This window comes from Acomys russatus, chromosome 5, assembly GCF_903995435.1.
Source record: "Acomys russatus chromosome 5, mAcoRus1.1, whole genome shotgun sequence".
In the NCBI taxonomy this organism is placed as follows: Eukaryota; Metazoa; Chordata; class Mammalia; order Rodentia; family Muridae; genus Acomys; species Acomys russatus.
The window spans coordinates 72,659,855-72,681,734 of NC_067141.1; the positions used below are offsets into that span (position 1 = coordinate 72,659,855).

The 21,880-nt window shown below is 48.7% G+C and overlaps 1 protein-coding gene across 1 annotated transcript in view; it reads left to right on the forward strand.

Moving 5' to 3' along the window:
• Rbm20 (RNA binding motif protein 20) overlaps positions 1–18,775 on the forward strand; it is a 204,606-nt gene extending 185,831 nt beyond the window's left edge. The window contains exons 13-17 of the mRNA XM_051146964.1: positions 4,051–4,155; positions 5,231–5,876; positions 7,464–7,598; positions 13,475–13,596; positions 18,317–18,775. Of these exons, the coding sequence (XP_051002921.1) occupies positions 4,051–4,155; positions 5,231–5,876; positions 7,464–7,598; positions 13,475–13,596; positions 18,317–18,427 (1,119 nt within the window). The 3' untranslated portion in view covers positions 18,428–18,775. The remainder of the gene's footprint in view (positions 1–4,050; positions 4,156–5,230; positions 5,877–7,463; positions 7,599–13,474; positions 13,597–18,316) is intronic.
• The last annotated feature ends 3,105 nt before the right edge of the window (positions 18,776–21,880 follow it).

Genomic DNA, 21,880 nt, shown 5'->3' on the forward strand with positions numbered 1-21,880 from the left:
TAGGCAAATACAAGGCCATTTTATACAAGAGCCTCAGGCATTTGCGATCCGACCATCTGAGAGGAGTCTGGAACCACCCCCCATAGCCACCATAGGGCAGCTGCTCAGAAATAGTCAAGGGGCTGGTGATGGCCCAGGGCCTCAAGGGGAGGCCAGCGGGATGAGTGGGTGGGCTTTTGCCGTGGAGTCTACCTTCCCAAGGAGTCCCCTTGGCTTGTTCTTAGCATCTCTGTCTTTACTTACGGCTGCTGTGTAACATTTCAACACCCACCCCACTTCTTTCTCCTGGTACCTTTCTGTGTTCAGTGGCCCAGATCACCTAGCATCCTTATCTAAAGCAGTGTCTACCTCACTCTACAACCTCCAGACATCATCTCCACAACACGAGAATCATCTGTGTTCACAGACTTGTCCCTGTCCTTGGAGTAGACCTTGGCCCAGAGTGGGTGGTAAATAAGTGTCTGTGGAAGAGGCAATGACTGACTCCTGAGAACCAGGTCACGTCCTAGTCTCGGCCGCCTCGGTGCTCTTTGCAGGGTATGATCATTAGGCGGCCGATGTGGTTTAATGAATGAGCTTGTGCTCATGACAGACCCTCTGAACTCTGTACAGGTCAAAAATCTCTGTTTCTCACTGGGAATGGCTGGCCAAATCCAGACCTGACCTTCGAACTCCAGACAGAAGGAAAGAAATCAAGTCACTGAGGAAGAATGAAGGAAAGAAACACTGGTCCAACCTTCTAGAAGGGAGGAGGCACGAGTCATGGATATGTTCAGGGAAGCCGAGCCAGCTAGGGGTAGGATGAGTGAGGTCAAACAAGCTATGATGACAGCTGGAGGTGGTCAGCCATTGCTCAGCGCCACTTGGTTGCTATGGTGCCAAGTACACACCCCCTGCTGTCAGATCCCCCTCTCCTTAAAGCAAGACTCAGCTCTACAGATCTGCATGGAATCTCCCGAGCCTTGGAAAGTCTGGGGTTGGCAAGATGCCTCAGCGGGCACTTTTTTGTTACAAGAGTGAGAACCTGAGTTCAAATCTCTGGGAGCCTGTGGGCCAGCTAGAGGGGGAAACAGTAGAGGGGAAACAACAAAGATACCTTGTCGGGGCAGGAGAGATGGCTCAGAGGTTAAGAGCACAGTCTGCTCTTCCAAAGGTCTCAAGTTCGAGTCCCAGCAATCACATGGTGGCTACCAACCACCTGTAGTGAGATCTGGTGCCTTCTTGTGGTGGGTAGCCACACATGTGGGCAGAATATTGTATAAATAATAAAAAAAAAAAACTTAAACAAACAAAACAAAGATACCTTGTCTAAAGTAATGTGGAAGATGAGGATGAATACTTGACTTTTCTTCTTCTTTTTTCCTTCCTTCTTCCTTCCACAGTATTCTGCTTGTACACCATAAGAGGGTACCAGATCTTATTATAGACGGTTATAAGCCATCATGTGGTTGCTGGGAATTGAACTTAGGACCTTTGGAAGAACAGCCAATGCTCTTAACTTTTGAGCCATCTTTCTAGCCCCTAAATTGGCTCCTAGTATACATATGCATACTGTGCACATATGTGCCTACACTCAAACATATACACATATTCACATATGTACCTGTACACATATAAGAAAATGGGTAGTCTAAACCTTGCATGTTGGTCTCACATGGTTAGAGACTTGCAGAAGACAAATACCAAAAAAAAAAAAAAAATCTAGAAGAATAAAACCACTTTTGCTTGGTTGAGAGACCCGAGCATTCTGGGATACAGTGCAAAGACCAAGTCACTCTTTACATGAACACAAGAGCCTATGGAAAATGCTAAGGAGAAGAGCTTTAAGATGTAGTCAGTACTTCACGGAGCCAGGGCTTCCCTGTGGAGATTTGAAGGAAACCTACATATTTTGTGAGTGCAAAGGAAGTTCAGGCAGAAGCGACAGTGTAAGCCAGGCCTCTGTGTGGCTGGAGCCAGTGTGGTTGGAGCAGAGTACCAAGTTAATGTGCCGGGAGGTGAGATGGAGGTGTCCGCAGAAGCCATGTCATATGGGCCTTGTATGCAGATTAACAATCTTTAGTCCTAAGTGAAACGGGAAGTAAATGAAGTGTTTTTGACCAGAAAGTGCAATGGGGATGTAATTCTCTTCATTTTAAGAGTATCCTTTCAAATCGCCTTAGAGAATATAGTTTTGGGCGGTGGGGCGGGGGGGTGGGGTGGTGGGGGGGCAGGGCAGGGGGCAGGGCGGATAGAGATTAGAAAAGACTGTACCTGGGTGGCATTCCTGGCTGGGTGGTGGCAATACCCACTCACGGCTGTTGAGACCTACTGCCCCATGTTCTGTGAGGTGAGGTGGGCAGCTGTGTGTGGATTCCATTTGTCTGATCCCCTGAAGGGGCCCATCTCAGCAAGAGCTGCCTCTTCCCTTGCTCCTTTCTGGAGGCCTTCTGCTGAGGACTTCTGGCTGCATCACTAAGCCTGCCCCTCTGCCCTCCCCGCTGAAGGGGATGGGATGGATGTCTTGCTGTACTGACCAGGAACATATCTGTAGGAACGACTCATGGAGAATAGTTTATTTTTAACAAGGAAGGGGCAGGGACGATTCACTCAAGGGAAAGAAAACAACAATGTGAGTGGCCGTCGGCTGGGTGGGGCTGGCTTCTGGCAGCTGGGAAGATGGCTGCAGGTGCTTTGCTCTTGGGCAAAAGACTTGAGGAAAGCTTGGAGCAGCACTGCTGCTTCAACTGTCTCTATCCAGTAATAACCAGTTATACCAGTTAGCCCCCAGTTCCTGCTCAAATTGGCTCCTTATCAGCCGGAGGGGGTGTGCCTGACTGCAAGTAATTAAGACCAGACCCTTTTCCTGGAGCCAACCAGGCCCCAAGAGCATTGATAAAGCATAACTTCCTTATGCCAAAGGAGCCTAGGGAGCCTAAGTCATGGGAGAGGGAGCTCTGCAAAAGTCTAAAGTGAAAATTAGCAAGCTTTTTCCTCTTAAAACTACTTACTTACTTATGTGTATGGGTGGGGTTTGCCTGCACATATATCTGTGCACCGCCTGTATGCTTGGTATCTAAGGAGGCAGAAGAAGGCGTCAGATCCCCAGGACCTGGAGTTATAGATGGTTGTGAGCCACCATGTGGGTGCTGGGAATTGAACCTGGGTCCACTGGAAGAGCAGCCAGTACTCTTAACTGCTGAGCCATCTTTCCAGCCACAAAGCCTTTTCTACAAAAGATCATATTGGCAATATTTTAGTCAAAGAAGGCCAAGAGATAACTATGTTTAGGACTTTATGTGGGTCCTTACATAACTATTTAAAATGTAACTTTGTAGGGCAGGTGAAGGAATCAGTGCACATTGCTGCTGCAGAGAACGCTAGTGTGGCTCCCAGTGCCTGGGACAAGATCTGAAGTCTTTGGCCTCCATGGGCACCTGTACTCATGTGTGTACACACACACACACACACACACAGAGAGAGAGAGAGAGAGAGAGAGAGAGAGACAGACAGACAGACAGACAGACAGACACTTAAAAATGTAACTTCAAAAGTGTAAAAGTACTATGTGGACTACAGCTTGCTGAGGGCCTTGGTTGGGGAGAGACTACCAGGAAGGAGGAAGGCAAGGGTGGTGCACTTGGTTCACAAAACTAGTTGGGTGACTCCCTTCCTAAGCATAAAGGAATAAGTGTATGTGTGTGTGTGCATGCACATGAATGGAAAAGATTTCTTTGTGGGGAGATGGCACCACAGTGGCCAACCCCAAGGTCTTGCCTGCCCAAGTCAAGCCACTCTTACCTTTTTCTACTCACCCTCACCACAAACACTCAGGAGGTCACCAGGGACTTCTGTGTCCCAGAAGCCACTGGGTCAACTTTCGAAATGTTGCACTATTTGTGTGAGTGAGCCAGTTCTTTTCTGAGCCTCAGTTTCCTCAGCAGTGGCTTCCCCAGCACTCCCTCGAAGTGTGAGGAAGCAAGGGAGAGGCATGCACGTCTCTCTCTGCACCCCTTCCTCCACGGCTTCCGCTCATGCTTGGTTGTCTTTGCATTGTTCTTCCCTTGTAAGGCTGGAGCTGAGGAACAGGAGGGCATGGAAGAAAGCCCCTCATCTGAGGGCAGACAGCAAGAACAGGCGGAGTCCTCTGAGCCAGAGAGCACAAGGACAAAGAAGGCAAGTCTGTCCCCATCTCTGTGGTGATGTCATTGTCGTTAGCATCAGCGGCTAGGTCACAGGGCTTGATTCTGCCTGACAGTGGCTGCATGGAATGTGAGCAAGTCCCCACATCACTTCCACCGTGGCCCTAGCGCTTTCTGGAAGACAGGCTTCGTGGATTTCTTTAGATGTCTTCACTGGAAGATGTTCACCCACATGCCTGGGCTCCGCCTCCCTCTCCTGCAGCTTGACTGTGCTACTAAAAGAAAACATATGCCCAAAAAAGACTCAGACTTCAGAGCCAGGCTCCCAAAATAGGCAGGTCCCTTAGTGGGTTGGGGACATATGTACTCAAGCTGGTGTCCTGACCCCACCAGGCCCAGACTCTGAGATTAACAAGCCATTTTCTGTGTTTTATAAAGATTATTTTTACTTAGTTAAAAATCAAAATCCAATTACTGTCCTCCTGGGCTGGGCTTCCATGGGCAAAAGAAATGTCCTTGGATGATGGCCAGCCTCATGCCTTTCCGGTCAGGGGAGACTAATCTCCTGAATGTGTGCCAAGCCCGTGGGCTGCTGGGAACGCCAAGGGAAAAGTACTGGAGGGCAAGTGTGGGATGGAAATTGCTTTGGCTGTGGGTGGAAGTTGCACCTTTGCTAAGAGAGAGAGTTTGTGAGTGGGTTCTCTGCAGTCACCTTTAGCGATATCCACACATGCAAAGAAGCAGCTCTGATAAGCATTTAGCATTTATAATTTATCCATTCAATAAAAAAATATTTACAAATACCTATTATATAGCAGGGATAGGGATTGTGTGTGTGTGTGTGTGTGTGTGTGAGATTTTAAACATGGCAGATCAAGCACCAAGGCCTTATTCTGAAGTCTATACCACTTTGGGCACCATTCCAAGGGTGACTGAATAAAGTGAGACTTAAAGGGCTCAGAACCCCTAAGTGCCCAGTAAATGCTTCCCAAGGAGAAGCAAGAACTCTCACGGTCTTTCTGACATGAGGGCTCCTGTAGCCAATGCACCTGGCTTCTGGTTGGATATTCTTAGCCACCACCTAATAGCCATTCTACACCCTCATACAGGAACAAGACTGGGAGAGTGGAAGTGATGAGGCTGAGGGGGACGGCTGGTACCCCACAAACATGGAGGAGCTGGTCACAGTGGATGAAGTCGGGGAAGAGGATTTCATCATGGAACCAGACATACCAGAGCTGGAAGAAATTATACCCATTGCCCAGAAAGACAAAATCCTGCCCGAAATATGTCCCTGTGTGACAACCACCTTAGGTTTGGACTTAGCCCAAGACTTCGCCAAGCAGGGGGAGGCCATAGAGAACGGGAGTGCAGAAATCAGCTTTACGCTACCCAGACAACAACTGCCGTCGACTTCCACAAGCTGTCCCAATGACACGGACGTGGAGCTGCCTGGCCTAAATCTGGATGCTGAGCGGAAGCCAGCTGAACGCGAGACAGGCCTCTCACTGGAGGTCTCAAATTGCTCCGAGAAGGAGGCAAGAGGAGCGGAGGACTCGGATGTGTGTCTGGCCCCTGCAGCCCAGCAAATGTCTTCCCCCCAGCCAGCAGATGAGAGGGCCCGGCAGCCCAGCCCTTTTCTCGATGACTGCAAGGCCAGGGGGTCCCCTGAAGATGTGGCTCAGGAAGTCGGCCCTCTGGAAGAGAAAGCCGGCCCCCCTACTGAAAGCGACCTCCAAGGCCAGGCTTGCCAAGGTGTGTTGACCAAGGGTAACTACCTTCCTTTCTCTCTCACGGATGGTTGGGTGGACTGGACCACTGCTTCCCGCAGGACGTGTGCGCATGTGCAGACTGGAACAGGGCTATAAGATTATCTTAAAGCCGAGGCAGAAAGTCAAGAACTATAGAAGCAAGCCTCTGAAGGCCTGACTAGCCTGTTAGAGCAAACGGTGTAAAAGAAATTCCACAGAGACCCCTGTACTCTGAGAAGCAACCTCAGATAGGATCGATTTCTCTGCATTATTGGGGCCCTACCTAGGCGTGGGCAACTAAGATCATGTTGAGTTTTTAGTACAAAAAGCTTAGGCTCTTTTTGATGACCTGCTGCCCTTTCCTGAACAGCAGAGACCCCTGGCAGTTATTTCTATAATGGGGCACCAGGGCTGGGGTAGGGGGTGTCACACAGGGAAAGAAGGGATCTTTGCTAAATGGTCTGGCTTGCTTCCCTTCTAACTATTTCAGACCCATTTTTTTCTTCAGGGTCTGATAGTGAAACAGGGCTTATCCCAGAAACAAGTCCGCCTCCACCGGAGGTGATGTTGTGTCTATGCGCAGTCTGTGACATCATGAAGTAAGGAGTCTAAAATGGGCTAAGCCCCGGCTTCTCTGCCAAGTGGAAACAGATCCATCCAGGGTCAGGGGGGTGGGGGGAGGAGTGGAGGGCGGGTGAGTTTTCCTTAAGGCTCTTACAGTGACAATAACTAGAGACTCATTTTATGGAAAACTCTCAGCACCACCAAGGCTGGAATAACACTAGTGGAGCAGAAAATATAGAGGAATGGCTGAAAAATAAACATTCCTATGCAGGGCTTTGTGGGTAACGCCAGTTGGTGGGTGGCCCAAGGCTTGGGCTTTCCTCCATGTCAAGCTGACCTGAGCAGTTTTTCACCTGTCGGGATCTGAGTCTCCATGGAAACTGCCTTCATCAGCCAGCTTGTTGCTAGAGCTACAAAAAGGCCCAGCCCTTTGAGCGTAAATAGAGTGCCACATTTCCACCTCTCTCTAATGGAGCTCCTTTTATTTTGTTGTACGGGGCTCACCATGTGCTGGTCTCAGGGGCTTATTAACTTCCCCAGTATTTGGAGTTCATATTTAATAGTTCTGCTTCTCAAGCATGGGGCGAGTGTAGCATGGCCTTTTGGCCAGTCTTGGCAGATGTCAGCATAATTCCTACCCTTCAAGGATTCTTCTGCCGTCAGAGTTAGAGTGATGCTGATTTGGGGGTAGCGGAGGGCAGAGCATCCAAGTAAAGGCATTAACAACCTATCTCCATGTGCCAAGTGCAAAGATGTGCCAAGTGTTATTGCAGGTGGCATTTTTTTGGCAGTGGAAAATGCTCTTAATTATAGCACTTTGGTTCTAATTAGCAGTCCCAGCCCCAGCCTCCTGTGATTAAGCAGTCCAGGGGACAATTCCCAGTCACACAGTGCAGGGGATAGAACTACAGGGACTCTTTGAGGCCTGTAGTATATTTCATTAGGGTGTGTGTGTGTGTTTGTGTGTGTGTGTGTAAGTGTGTGTGGTTTTCCCCATCCCCTATTCCAACCGGCTCATGTTTTGCAGAACACTCCAGGTACATGGAAATGAAGTCTCTGGATGTGAAGTCCCCAGAATTCACTGAAGCAGAGCTGAAGGAGCCCCTTTCTTTGCCTTCCTGGGAACCGGAGGATGTATTCAGTGAACTTAGCATTCCACTAGGTAGGTGAATTCCACAATCCTTCCTGAATTTCAGCTCCAGGAAATGACAGCCTTAAAGCAATGTGGAGGAGCTCAAGAGGGCTTTTGCCATCCTGTTCTTGTTGTTGTTTTTAAGGTGTGATGCAATAGCCCTCCTGGATCTGCAAGACGGTAACATTTCTTGTGGTTTCAGGACCCCATGGTAGATCTAATATCCACATGACCAAGCCATGAGATTCGGCCAGAGCCCATCTGTTTCCCCATCAGGGATGCTTGATTCTTGACCTTGTAGGGACGTTAAACCCAGGCATGACTCATTCAGGGAAGCCGAAGACCCAGCTACCCCATTTGTCAATGAAAACGAACCCTCTGAGGCCACCTCCCTGCATGTCCTTGTCCCATATTGTCCCAGAACACAGCTACATGGATTTTCTCCTTGATATATCTGCTTCTCTGGGGCAGTAGAGCCACTGAATATAGTGGGTTTTTAATTAAGAAAGCATGGGGGGGGGGGGGGTTATACACTAGTAAGAATCTCCTGGACCAAGATCTCTGATTTTTTTTCATGCACCTTGAAAGATTTGGAACCCAAGGGATGAAGGAGAAGCTGCTAAACAGGGGACCCTATTCGAAGGGGACCCTCTGGGAAGTGTCTCTTTGGAAATCCACCATCATGCTATCAACCCCGGGAAGCCTTAGCAGTGTGGAGGCTTGCTCTCACCTCCATGTCTCTCTATTGCTTTCTTCCACTTCTTTAAGTATGCCACTTTTATAGAATTAGGTTTGAAAAATGACAAATCTTGCTCTTAAGAAATTGCTGCATAATATCTCTCAAAACAAAATGTGTGTGTGTGTGTTTGTGTGTGTGTGTGTTTATGTGTGGTGCATACATGAGTGTGAGTAGGCACACATACCTGTGCATGTGATATGGAGTCCAGAGGCAGATATCAGATGGATCCTCTTCTGTCTTTCCCTGCTTTATTCTCTTGAGACAGGAGCTTACTGCTTTTGGCTAACAACTCAGCTCCTGGGATCTGCCTCTCTCTTTCCCCCCGTGCTGCAATGTGCAGCAATGCCCAGCTTTTACAAGAATGCCTGGGATTCTAACTTAGGTCTTTATGCTTGTGGAGCAAGCACTCTCACCCACTGAGCCATCTCCCTAGCCCTCCCAACACAAATATTTCCCTCTCCTCCTCCTCCTCCTTCCTTTGGTTTTTTGAGACAGAGTTTCTCTGTACAACAGCTCTGGCTGTCCTGGAACTCAACTCTGTAGACCAGGCTGGCCTCAAACTCACAGAGATCCACCTGCCTCTACCTCACAAGTGCTGGGATTAAAGGCATGCGCCACCACCGCCCGGCCCAACATGAATATTTCTAAAAACGAAAGCAGACCTTAGAACGAGTCACAATGCTCTCAGGCACTTTAACTTTAGACAGCCATGTTGCAGAACCTGCCTCCCAGACGCTTTGTTCGTCCATGGATTTATCCATTCAGCAAACACTTACTGGAGCACGTGATGCTGTGGCCTGCACCCTGGGGGAGCCAGAGTGTAACAAGCGGCACAGCAAAAACTAAGTGTGAATCCTGCTTCCTTGTACAACATGCCTTTTCATTATTGCTTTTCTCTATACAACAACAACAACAACAATCAAACCAAAGACCATGCAAAGTCAGTATTGATGGTCTTTCTTGTCCCTCCCCAGGCTCAGAGGTGGCACTGTCATGCTCACAGGTGATTTTCTCCTGTACACTCCATGCTCTTTGCTTGTTTCTTGCAGCAGCAGGTCTTAGCTCTTTTGAACTGCTGCAGGTACTTCCTCCTAAAACCTGCACCAAGCACTCCAACCTAAAACCTGCACCGTCAGTTCCGTGACCCTCTGCTGGTGAACACTTAGGTTTGTGGGTCTTCCACTGTGAACTCGTAGTGACAGCTATGCACTTATTTGTCGTCCTCTGTCACCACTCAGTGTTTTAGTGCTTCTTGTGCGTTACTGAGCACTGCCCGGCCCCAAACACTGAGGAATCAGGTGATATTTTAAAGCCCCACTTTTCAGGTAAGAAATCTGAGATCCATTCACGAAGCTCCTCGTTGGGAAGTGCTGGCATTGGGATTAGATTCTAGGAGTGTTAGCCCCTCCCCCACCCCTCCCCCCCCCCACCCCCACGTGCTCTGCTGCTGTCCATGTGTGCTTGCTTGCTTCCCTTTGTGTGCACGCCAGCATTTCTGGGAGATGGGGTGCTAGCAAGCATGGTTGTACTGTGGGGTCATATATATTTGCGTTGAAAATGTAACAATCACAACTAAGTTGTACTCCGCCAAGAGGGTAGCAGCTTTCAGTGCTCCCAACAGGGAGAATCACCACTGGCTGCCACTTTGCCAAACCCAGATATCAGTTTTTAATCTTTGCCAAGCTGTTAGGTGGAAAATGGAATCTGATTTTGTTTCTGTAAAAGGCTACGTTAGGGTGTAAATGGCATACAGTTAAGGGCACACAGTTAAAGAGTGTGGTTTGATCAGTTTAGACGTACCTAAGCACCTGCACTGCTGTGTGGATTTGGATGCCACATTCCGCCTGTTTGTCTACCTAGAGATGGGCACTAGAGTTGTTGGCGACTTGGACCGTTACAGGCCAGCTTCACTTAGCCCAGCAGAAGACAGCTTATTGCTTTCTCTTCCCCATCACGCCCCGCCTGCTTCAGAAAAGATGCTCCTGTTTTTCTCTGTTAGACAGCTGAGCAGACTAAACAGCATTTCTCAAGATCACACACCAAATTCCAGAACTTGGGGGTGTCTGTTCTCTGACCATGCTGCCTCCAGTTCAGGCGCAGTAAAGGAAAGGCCATTTCTGTGTAGAAGAGCATGGACTGTGCCCTCTTATTCCTGGGTTCAAATTCCATCTCTACTACTTGATGGCTGGGTGACAGATAGCGACTTACTCACCTCTCTGCTTTGAGCTCGTTGACTCTATGAGCTTAGCAGACTGAGAAGGAAGCGAAGGTAAGGTCTTGGTGCCTTCGAGTACCAGGACCTTAGCAAGGGCTGGCAGGCTGTTTGGAATTGCTCTTCATTGAGGGCCTCCCATGCTGCTTCTCGCTGGGCTGCTCGCATGGGTCACTACTGCAGAGAGAGTTTGAGAATCATGAGAGACAAGCATTCAGGTCCCTGTGGATAGCATAGAGGTGAAAGGATAGGGTACCCCACTGGGAGAGTGAAGAGGGACCGGGGGTATCCGTGGCCGGTCCCTGTGGCTTGAGAAAGGCCCATGTGATTCAGGCCGGCTCTTTGTGACTCCAGTCAGTGTGAGCCTGCCAAGGCCTGCTCTTACTATAACCAAAAAGCATTGCTGGCAAAAAAGTGAGCTTCCCCGTCTGTCCAACCCAGGCTTTACTAGCATGATGGAGTCATAATTACCCTTGCCAGGAGCTATTATTAGGAGGCAAATGCAGCTTTAATGACAGCACTTAATAAAGCTTGAAGAAATGGAGGACTCAGTGGCTCCTGAGCTCTCCATGGCTGTGGCAGTGCATCTCGGTCCCACCATTTAGGCTTCCTGAGGGAGCGGTGGTGGACATTGTGGTGACCTCACAACCCCTGGGCTGTCCTGTGGTTTGAGGATCCTCCTGCCTCCACTCCCTAGCTTTCCCTAATGCTGTCTTTTGATTACTGATATTGACCCAACCCACTGGGCAGGGCCTGGGAAGAAAGTTACTGCCAAACCATGGACATGGTTCTCTGGGCAGCCTTGGCAGAGGCTGGAGCGTGGGTTCTGTGTTTCTAAACTAATGTTTTTATGAGCACCAGGTGAGGTGGCAGGTGCTTTTTCACATCACCACGTGGCAGTATTCTTCCCAGTTTACAGAAAACTCATTACCGAGAAGTGCAACGCCTTAAATTTAAGAGTGAAAGGCATGTCTGGCCCTAAATGCCATTTCACTCTACTGTTACTGATGCTTCCGGGCTTCTTGGTTTTGCTCTTGGTGGTGTGGCAGGAGACTGCCTGAGTGGGATCTCGCACACACCCCTACAGATGATGGCTGTAAGTGTGTGGTTGAAAGGGGACATGGCCGTGCCGGGCGGTGGTGGCGCACGCCTTTAATCCCAGCACTCGGGAGGCAGAGGCAGGAGGATCGCTGTGAGTTCAAGGTCAGCCTGGTCTACAAAATTAGTCCAGGACAGCCAAGGCTACACAGAGAAAACCTGTCTCAAAAAACCAAAAAAAGAAAAAAAAAAAAAAAAAAGAAAGAAAGGGGACATGGCTGTCAATTTGGCTCATGCCTCTGACTCTGTACTCCCCTGAGGTGGTTGTACTTCTTGTGGGGCCCACAGGACAGGAGTCCGTGGCCTGGCCTACACTAGAATCCCCAGGGCTGTGTTCCTGGCACAGCCCAGCTGCACCAGCCACCCATAGGGTAGGGGACAGGACAGGAGGGAGGGCTCTGACTGAAGTCTTTCCTAGCAGCTCTCCTCTAGGATCGTGTGTCTCTGGGGCTCTGGGGGAGCAGCTGCCAGCACACAACTATTGTGCAACAACAGGAGAAAGAGGTGGTGGGCCTTGCCTGATGCCAATTCCCCGCCTCAGCAGCAGCCTGGAGCTTTCTCCCCATCCTATAAGTGCCTCTCATCCCCCCCTCCCGCCCCCACAAGCAGGGCCACGTGACCATCCTCTACACAGAGGGTAAGAGTAGAGGGCAAAAGAGGAGGGCATTCCGCCTCTTGGGGCAGCTGGACTGAGTGACACCTTCTCACTCCTGGGCATTGCTGATGAGTGCTGAGTGCTTTGCAGACAGCAGGCTGACAGCTGCGCAGCGCACACATTGCCCAGGTCCCACAGTGTAGTGTGGAGCTCTGGGCTGGCAGACTGCAGCAGTCTCCAGGGCTTCCTTGCTTCTCCTGTTCTCCCTTGGAGCTGCCCCTTCACACCAATACGTTGTTGTTGTTGTTGTTAACTGAGATGTAAAGGAGAGTTTTATTTACAAGTGTAGGGCCTCCTGTGTGCTGAGCACAAGTGGAGGAAGAGGAGAAGCTGCGCTGTGGTTAGGAGGCTGGCTCAGGTCCCTGAGGAATGGGTATCCTGTCTGGTCCCCCTCCCTGTGAAAGTTGCCATATTCTTTTTGTCCTTTCAACCCAGTTTCCCAGATTGTCCCAGCAGAGGAAGTGGGAGCAGCACCCCTGCCCAGCTGCTGTGTTCAGTGCTGTGTGGGAGACTCCTATCCAGTGTGTAGAGCTTGATCACCTTAGACTTAGCTCCCCTGAATAGCTCATGTAACCGCAGCACTCGGGGTGCAGGGGTGGGTGCATCTCTGTGAGTTTGAGGCTAGCCTGGTCTACATATCAAGTTCAGGACAGATAAGGCTACAAAGTAAGACCCAGTCCCAAGCAAACAAACAAACACAAAGCAACAACAAAAACTGCTCCCCAAAGTCCTATATATATATATCAACAAATCCATGGAAGGACACATTCGTGTTAGGGTGAGTGGGCGAAATTTCCTCTTTTACTTATTTTTCTTTTTCTTTAATAAAAATAATTCTAAAATCAAACCCCCAAATAAAGATAGTTTTCTACACTTGGTCACAAACGCAGAGAGGGGACCCCAGCAGACATGAAATCGTAAGAAAAGTACAGAAGCCGCTGCCTCCCCGGGGTGTTGATGGGCCAAGACATGGAAGGCCGAGCAGTGAGCGTGTGCCCTCCTCCCTGCTGTGGCGCTCCCTGGCATTCACAACCACCTCTGAACGGGGTAGGGCCGGCGTGCTTGTGGCCACCTTGTAAAGGTGGGCAATGAGGTGAGGCTTAGAGGAGTTGGTCACCACCGAAGTCAACAGCAAAGGAGGTGGGGACCGTGGGACCTCCCACCACTTTCCTAACGCCTGTCTGTTCCCCGCCCTTCCCCAGGAGTGGAGTTCGTGGTTCCCAGGACGGGCTTTTATTGCAAGTTGTGTGGCCTGTTCTACACAAGTGAGGAGGCAGCCAAAGTGAGCCACTGTCGCAGCACTGTCCACTACAGGAACTTACAGGTAACAGGTCACCTTCCTTGCTCCACACTTGATGAGATTTCCCAGCCTCCATTCACAAGCCAGGCACCCTGAAGTCTTAAGCCTCACCTGCCTCTGACGTGAGCATCCATCATCAGGGCCAGGCATAGGGACTTGCTGTTCCCCAAGCATCCTTTTCAGACTTGCTTCTGTAAATATGTCATTGCACCATGTGGAGAACACCTTCCTCTACCAGGCTGTCCCACACAATGACCTCATCCTAAGGACATTCAGAGCATCAGCTTTAGTACTTACAACACTCTGGTGGCCCTTTAAATATCTGCCACCCACAGCTAGGTGGAGCAAAGTCGAGCTCTGAGCTCTGCCAGTATTCTCTTGACATGGTACAGCTGAGCTCTCTCAGCAAGGCCTGGATGCTTCAGCGGCAGGTATTTCCTGTTCTCGTCCTCCAGGCACGTAATCTTTTTTTTTTTTTTTTTTTTTTTTTTTTTAAACTGGAATGAATATCACAGTTTTGCCCCCATTTAAATGTTCAGACAGCATAACAAATGGTAATCACAGGCAGCTCATACAACCAGAACTGTTCTAGGCTTTATAAAGACAAATCCCTCATAGGGCTTCTAGTCGAGTGTAGGAGACCAGTGGTAAATGAAATAACCACTTATAAAATGCACTGAATTCCACATTTTATCTGATCTAAGATGCCTTTATTCATAAATGCTATTTTTTTTCATGTTTATTCTTTGTCTGCGGGTTAGCAGTAAGTATACTGATCACACAGTCTGCCTCTGAGCCCCATCCTAATATACCATTTTAACACTAATTAGGAAAAGCAATGCAGCAAATTTGTGAAGCTCTAGCAATTTTAAGAAGCATTTTAATTTCAGAGATATCTTAAAGTCAGCGGGCAATGCTAATATTCGGCATTCTGCCAAGCCCCCTGGCAGAACCCTTCTCCAAGATGGCTGTGGCAGAGGCTCCCTTTTGGGTATACCGCAGAAACTTGAACTGAGGTGGGACAGAGTGGGGAGCCCAGGCAATGTCTGTACCTACTGTGAATGCAGTTTTCACGATCAAGTCCTGGCACAGGCCAGGTTTTATGTGTTCCATTTGCTGGGGGTGAGGTGACTGCTTCAAGGCAACTGCATTTTTGCTGTCCGAGCCAGAATTCAGAGGCAGGGATGTGGGTCCGGCTGGGAAGTGCTCGCCGTGTGTGCATGAGGACCTGAGTGTGGATCACATAAAAGCTGGGCATGGTGATACGTGCCTAGAACCTTAGCACTGGGGAGGAGAGACAGGAGAGTCTCTGGGGCTCATTGGCCAGGAAGTCTTACTGAACTGGTGGACTCGGGTTCAGTGAGAGACCCTGTCTCAAAATATAAGGCGGAGAGTGAGAGAAGAAGATGCCTAATATCAGCTTCTAGACATATGTGGCGCGCGCGCACACACACACACACACACACACACACACACACACACACACCGGGGGGGGGGGGGAGTGCCGCAGGATGTATAGGTATACGAACACCACACACTAAATAAGTAAATAAATAAATAACCAGAATTTGAACCACATGGCTCAGTACAAGAAGTGCACAGGGTGTCATTGCCACTCTTTTAGACTAGGTATTCCTCTCACAGTTGAGTTTTTAGGGTGACTGACCAGATGGCATTTTGTTTTTAATTGTGCATGTGTATTATTTTTCACACTTATTTGTTTATGTCTTTATTTTACTATTGAAGGTAGGAACACACATGTGCCATGTAGCAATATATGTGGAGGTCAGAGGGCACCTTACAGAAATCAGTTGTCTCCTTCCACCATTTGAGTTGTAGGAATCAAACTCGGGTCCTCAGGCTTGGAAGCACTTACCCTTACCCACTGAGCCGTTTTGCTGGACTTAACCTCGTGGTGCTTAAGCAGGAGTGTTGAGTCGCGGAGGTCATGCAACAGGTCATGTATTGAGTCGGGCAGTAACATGTAATTTAAGAATATTCTTGAAATGATTACAATGTGAGCACCTTCTTAATAGTCTTGGGTTTGGTTTAGCCGTAAAGAGACTGAAGCTCAGAGAAAGCTGTACGATTCATTCCAGGCGATGCAGGGTTAAGTTTCTGGGTCTTGGACCAGATCACTCGACTAGACTAGTTAATATTCAAACCTAAGGCCTGTGAAGTCCCCACCTGGCTTCCCACCTGTAAGAGATTGTTTCTGCTGTGCCCAGACAGGTCACTGAAGCCTCTTGATGTCCCTCTAGAGAGCAGCTGTTCTGTGACCACAGCAGACACATGTCCTATCTCTCTTTAGGGAGGCCAGGTTTGGCCAGAGCAGGGACCTCACACAGGGCTACAGAGCAACTGTGAACAGTCATTCAACCTAAGGACTTCCTGGTTCTTCTTTGAGCTTTTGCAAGCTGGAAGGGTCAAGGGGGTCATCTGGTTCTGATTTTCCATTGACTTAGCTGGCATCCTTTTAAAATGCATCTTCTTTGAGCTTACCTCCCCCCTGCTTGTTTATGCTTTCTAGCGTGAACCCAGGCACCTTCATTTTTAGAATTTCATGGTGCTAAAGATCAAACCAAGGGCTTTGAAAATACTAGACAAACACTATACCACCGAGTCACATACCAAGGCCAAGAATCTTCATTTTAACAGTCTGTCCAGGACTGTCTTAGCTCACACACACTGAGAACCGTGAAACTGTGCTCTTTTCTTAGTGGAATTGTATAGCACCCTACCCCACCCCCAGGAGACCCCGGGAATCAGGCTCAGTCTCACTAAGAGAGTTGGGAAGAATCCAGAGACTGCCTGTCTTCAAGGACAGCGACCTGCAGTGTGTTCAGGGCCTCTGGGGCCAAACCCCAGGCAGCCTCCCATCCCCACAGCAGGCCAGCACCACCCCTGTGGTCCCTAGACACATAGGGCATAGACATTGCCTCAGCTCCTCGCTTGGTCCCACCTAAGTACACGTTTCCCTGGTGCCCATCAGAAAACCAGGAGCCCTGCCACAGCCATCTCAGGGAAGGTTTCTGTCAGGGGCACTGGCAGAATGCCTCTGTCTCTATAGCCTCTACAGAAGAATTCTGGCTCACAAGCGAATTCCAGCAGACTCAAGGCAGGAACTTATAAAGCTGGCATTCATCAGGAGACCCTGAGTGGAGCATCAGGGGTGCCCTGGGAGGCAAGAGCCGGTGCAGAAGGCGCCTCAGTCCAGCTTCCGGAAATCTTGCTATGGCACCACTGGCCATGGTCCTATGGGACCCCATAGGGGGTGACCTGGCACTGCAAGTGTAGGCCTTACTGGGCATGAAGGTGGCTCCAGGCCCCAGAGAAGAACACACACAAATGGAGGGTACTCATGCACTCAGAGTTCTTGAGTCAGACAAAGGCGAAACTGGGGCTGTCCAGCAGCAGCCTCTCCCACAGGCATCTGCTGGGGGCCCTTCTCCAAGTGAGACCGCACCCACTTCCAAACGCTAAAGTTTTATACAGGGAGGAAGGTGAGGAAGATGCCGTTGTTCTCAATAGATTAGTTGTCTGGTGTGTGTGTGTGTGTGTGTGTGTGTGTGTGTGTGTGTGTAGGAGATGAGGGGCTTCCCCCAATCCTACAGCTGGTTCAGCTCAGCTTGACATTCCTGAGTATTTATTGTGTGCCAGGACTTACGCAGAATCTTGTGAGGCATCCTGTCAGTTTTCCATGTACAGAAAACGCTTCCCCACGCCCCGACTCCTTGCAAGGTTGCCATGGTTACCCCCACTTCACATACATTAGGGACATTGTCTGCATAGATGGAGGATTTGAACCCAGGACATGTATTAGCCAAGACAGCACGCGTGACCTCTGAGCCGGCCCAGCCCTTTCTAACTATAATGAAGTGCTGCTGGCACTGTCCTTCTGCTCCAGCAGTCAGACTTTTTCTCATCTGGTCTCATGGCACTGATCCCAAACATTTCAAACACAGGCCAGCGCCAGCTGGTTAGTGGCTCATCACAGGTCTGAGTGCTTCCAGCATTGTGGAGGTCGGCCGCTGTTGAAGAGAGGACACACTATGCAGTCCACTGAGGGGCTCTGCACCTCCCCCGATAGCCTGCCCTTCAGCATTGTTGGGAATCTCGATGTCACCACAGGCCACTTCTTGGCTTCTGCTACCCTCTACCTTCCCTCCTTCTGCCAGTCTCTCTGGAACACAGATAGTATTGTCGTGAAAAAGGAGTTCACGTGAGCCAGGTAGTTAGTAAGTGCTTGACAACGAAGAAGGGCTGCAGGCTGGTTGCTATGGTTAGTGTCTGTACTTGCTACTTTTCTCACAGGATACTCACATTGTGGGCGAGAGAGATGGCTCAGAGGCTAAGAGCACTCACTGTCTGTTCTTCCAAATGTCCTGAGTTCAATTCCCAGCAATCACATGGTGGCTCACAACCATCTAGGAATGAGATCTGGTGCCTTCTTCTGGTGGGCAGGCACACATGCGGGCAGAATACTGTATAAATAATAAATCTTTTTAAGAAGATACATTGTTTGTAAAGTAATATAATGGGGTCCCATTGCTTTAAGATACCTTTGACATGGGAAACATGGCCCCCATTGGCCAAAAGTGTTAAAAAAAAAAATCAGTCCTAGACACACACACATGCGCACACACACATGCACACACACACATGTGCACATGCATGTACATGCTCACATGTATCATACTACCACTGACATCTTCTACCTGTATTGACCCTCTCTCTACCACAGAAGTACTTGTCTCAGCTGGCAGAGGAGGGGCTGAAGGAGCCAGAGGAGGCTGGCAGTCCAAGCCCCGAGGACAGCGGGATTGTGCCACACTTTGAAAGGAAAAAGCTCTGACGCTGCTGCTGCCATCACCGCTGTCTCTGGAAGGTGGATAAGAAGCCTGCTGAACTAGGGCCAGCCTGGCCTTGGGGACAGAACTGAGGCCAGAGAGGGAGGAGAGCCAGGCAAGACATGGTGCTTGGGCTTGTCTCCAGTGACGAGCAAACATCCTGAGTGTCTCTGGGTCCAGCCCACCCAGGGTGACCAGCTTCTGTGGGCTTCTGTCTCTCTTAGTCTGTTTTTCTCTCTTCATTTCACCCATCTTTTCTGTGCCAAAGTTCATTTCGTTTTCATAAAAATCCAACTTCTCAGGGATTGTCACTGTGTTTAAATTTTTGACTGGATATGGTAGGTCTGTCAAGTGAGGCAAGGAAAGAGTTTAACAGAAGCCCTGGGCTTAGACTCTCTGTTGTCTCGCAACCTGGCTTCTGTGTGACCCTAAGAGCAGGAGAGCCGAGTCAGGTTCTGCAACCAAAAAATTGCTGGCATAGGTGGACATAGTTTCATTAAGAGTTCCTCTAGTAGGGCTGGAGAGATGGCTCAGCAGTTAAGAGCACTGACTGTTCTTCCAGAGGTCATGAGTTCAATTCCCAGCAACCACATGGTGGCTCACAACCATCTATAATGTGATCTGATGCCCTCTTCTGGCAGAGCACTGTATACATAATAAATAAATAAATATTAAAAAAAAAAAAAAAAAAAAAAAAGATTTCCTCTAGTTGGACCCCACCATTTTTGAAAGACTCCTTTTTCTTTTCAGTTTTGGGCTAACACTGGGAATTGAACCCAGAACCTTGTGAATTCTAGACAGGTGCTCTGTCTAGCACCGCGGGCTGTTGGCTTAGCTAAAGAGCCCAGGGTTTTTGCTTAGAGGCAGGGCTCGTGTAGGCCGGGATGAGCCAAACTTACCGTGAACTCCTGGTTCTCCTGCCTGGCCTCCTGAGTGCTGTGATTGCCGTGTGTGGTGCTGGGAATCAAGCCAGGGCCTCCAGCACCGGAGGCAAGTGCTCACTCTGCCAGCTAAGCTAAGTGCTCCTCCCCAACAGTCCCATTTTCAGGAAGCCATTCACCCTCAGTTGTTCTAGAAAGCCATCAGGCTAATGCTGTCAAGTAAAATCATTAATTTTATGGAGGAAAGAAGACTCTAATACTGTGGAAGCTCTGACTGATTCCATCCAAACTTCCTGATTTTAGGATGGGTCTGGATTTGGTCTGTTCAGGACAGTGATTTGGTACAGACTCACTTTAACTAAGCTTGGGGCTGGCCATGTCTCCTGCCTACAGCCAGTAGAGGAAGCCAGTGAGGGTCCAGGGTGCACATGTTGACCTCTGCAACGCACATCAACCTAGCTCAGGAGCAAGAGACTGGCATCTGTTATGATTCATGCTAAGTGCTGCTGCTTTGGGGTACCTTGTATTAGAATGATTTAGGAAAGATCCTCTATTGAGGTGGAAACTAAACCATTTGGTTTGCTGGGTACTTGTAGGTAGGGAATGGAGGAACTGCTTGTGCTGACCTGGATGTTCAAGTGCTAGAAAGAACAGGTCTCTGATTCCCACCGGGATCAGCACCCACTCCCATGTGGCCTGACCGGTCTTAGTGGAAGGTCTTGGGACAGGGACACTAGAATGGACCCCAAGGTCAGAAAGAGCATGGCGCTGTCTTCATGTGAGTGGAAATGCCTCCCTGAAGGTGCCATTGGTGTGGACGGTTTGTCTGGGTGAGTTGCCCGTTTCTGCTCCCAAGTAAAGGCAAGTGGACTACAGGGATTGTGTCTTTACCCCCTTGTACTGCCATTCTCTGCTCTGCACAAATGAATGAGGGATGGCGAAATGATTAAGTTCAGCAGTAACAGTCTATCAGTGAGGAAACTGAGGCACAGAAAGGAAATGAATGCAGCACCTAAAATGACTGTGTGGCCAAGAGAAAACTTTTGGAACCTATGAAAGAGGAGTTAAGACAAAGAGAGGAGGGAAACAGGCCAGTCTGGAAAGGAGTGATAGGAAGTTGTGGGCTTTAGAGTGTGGTATCCCAGGCTTTAGAGTGTGGTATCCCAAGACTAGGTCATGTGTTTCAGTCCTCAGTGGTAACCCAGCATTGTGGTCACGAGCCAAGTGTCTTCCATTTCTTGGAAAACCTTTGACCTCTGGAATAGCTTCTGGCCACATCCCTATATCCACCAGAACCTCCATCAGAGGCTGGACACTTAGTCTTCCAGAGAGTAAGCCAAACCTCACCAACATCACTGGCTCCTATGCTAATAGTGTTTCTATGGAAAGCCACATGGCCCAGTTCTCAGGTGGTGAGATGGTTCCCTTGGTTGCAAATTGACCTTTATATGAGCAAACTGGAGAAAATCCCCAAGGGTGAAAGAAAAGACAGTCTCTACTTTAAAGTCATGAATACTTCTATACTTGTGTGTGTGTGTGTGTGTGTGTGTGTATATACATATATATTTATTTTTATATAATTCCATTGGCATGGTCCTTGCACTTTTTATTCTTATGTGTGTTACACGCAATGCAGTATTAAAGACAACCAGGAAAATATTTATTTCTTTTTTTAAAATGCTTTTTCAGTGTTTTGTCAATTATTTCAAAATGTCTCTTCTCCAAGGTTGCTCATGAGCAGTTACTACCTTGCACAAAAGATTCATTTGCACCCTGGGTTACTGACTGGTGTTCTTTTGTGCTCACTGTTGGCACCTGGTGGTACTGGGGGCACTTCCAGAGGCTCTGGTGAACTTACTGGTATGATGAGCAGCAGCCATTAGTGTTTGAGGTTCCCCATTCTTGGACAGTCCAAGGCGGTGATCTCTAAGAGTATACTTGAACTGGACCAGAGATTATTTTTGTGAGTTTTTGAGACAAGCAGAACTACTAGTTAATTTAAGTTTGAACTTGTAAAGTGTTAGAATATTTTGAGTGTCTTATATAAATTGTCATCACTTTTTTCTGATCTATATAACTGACCCAAAGTGTTTGTTTTTACAAAAGGAAAAATGGTTTTTAATAAAGAGGATTTGAAAGCTTATGAGTGGCCGTGTCATGCAGGGGTCCTTCCATATTGGGTCAGGGGTTCATAGTGCCTCGACACTAGCATTTGGTCTCCTTTTGACATTTGTGTGTGTGTGTGTACCTGTGAGTGTGGTGCACATATATGCAAGTGCATATGGTGGACAAAGGTCAATGTTAGGCATCTTTTTTTTTGTTTGTTTGTTTTTCAAGACAGGGTTTCTCTGTGTGTAGCCTTGGCTGTCCTGGACTCGCTTTGTAGACCAGGCTGGCCTCGAACTCACAGCAATCCACCTGCCTCTGCCTTCCGAGTGCCGGGATCACAGGCGTGCGCCACCATGCCTGGCTTAGGCATCTTTTTAAACTTCTTTCCACCTTAAAATTTTTCCAATTACTTATTGAGTATGTGAAGGTCAGAGGATAACTCTTGGGACTGGGTTCCAAAGGTTTAGC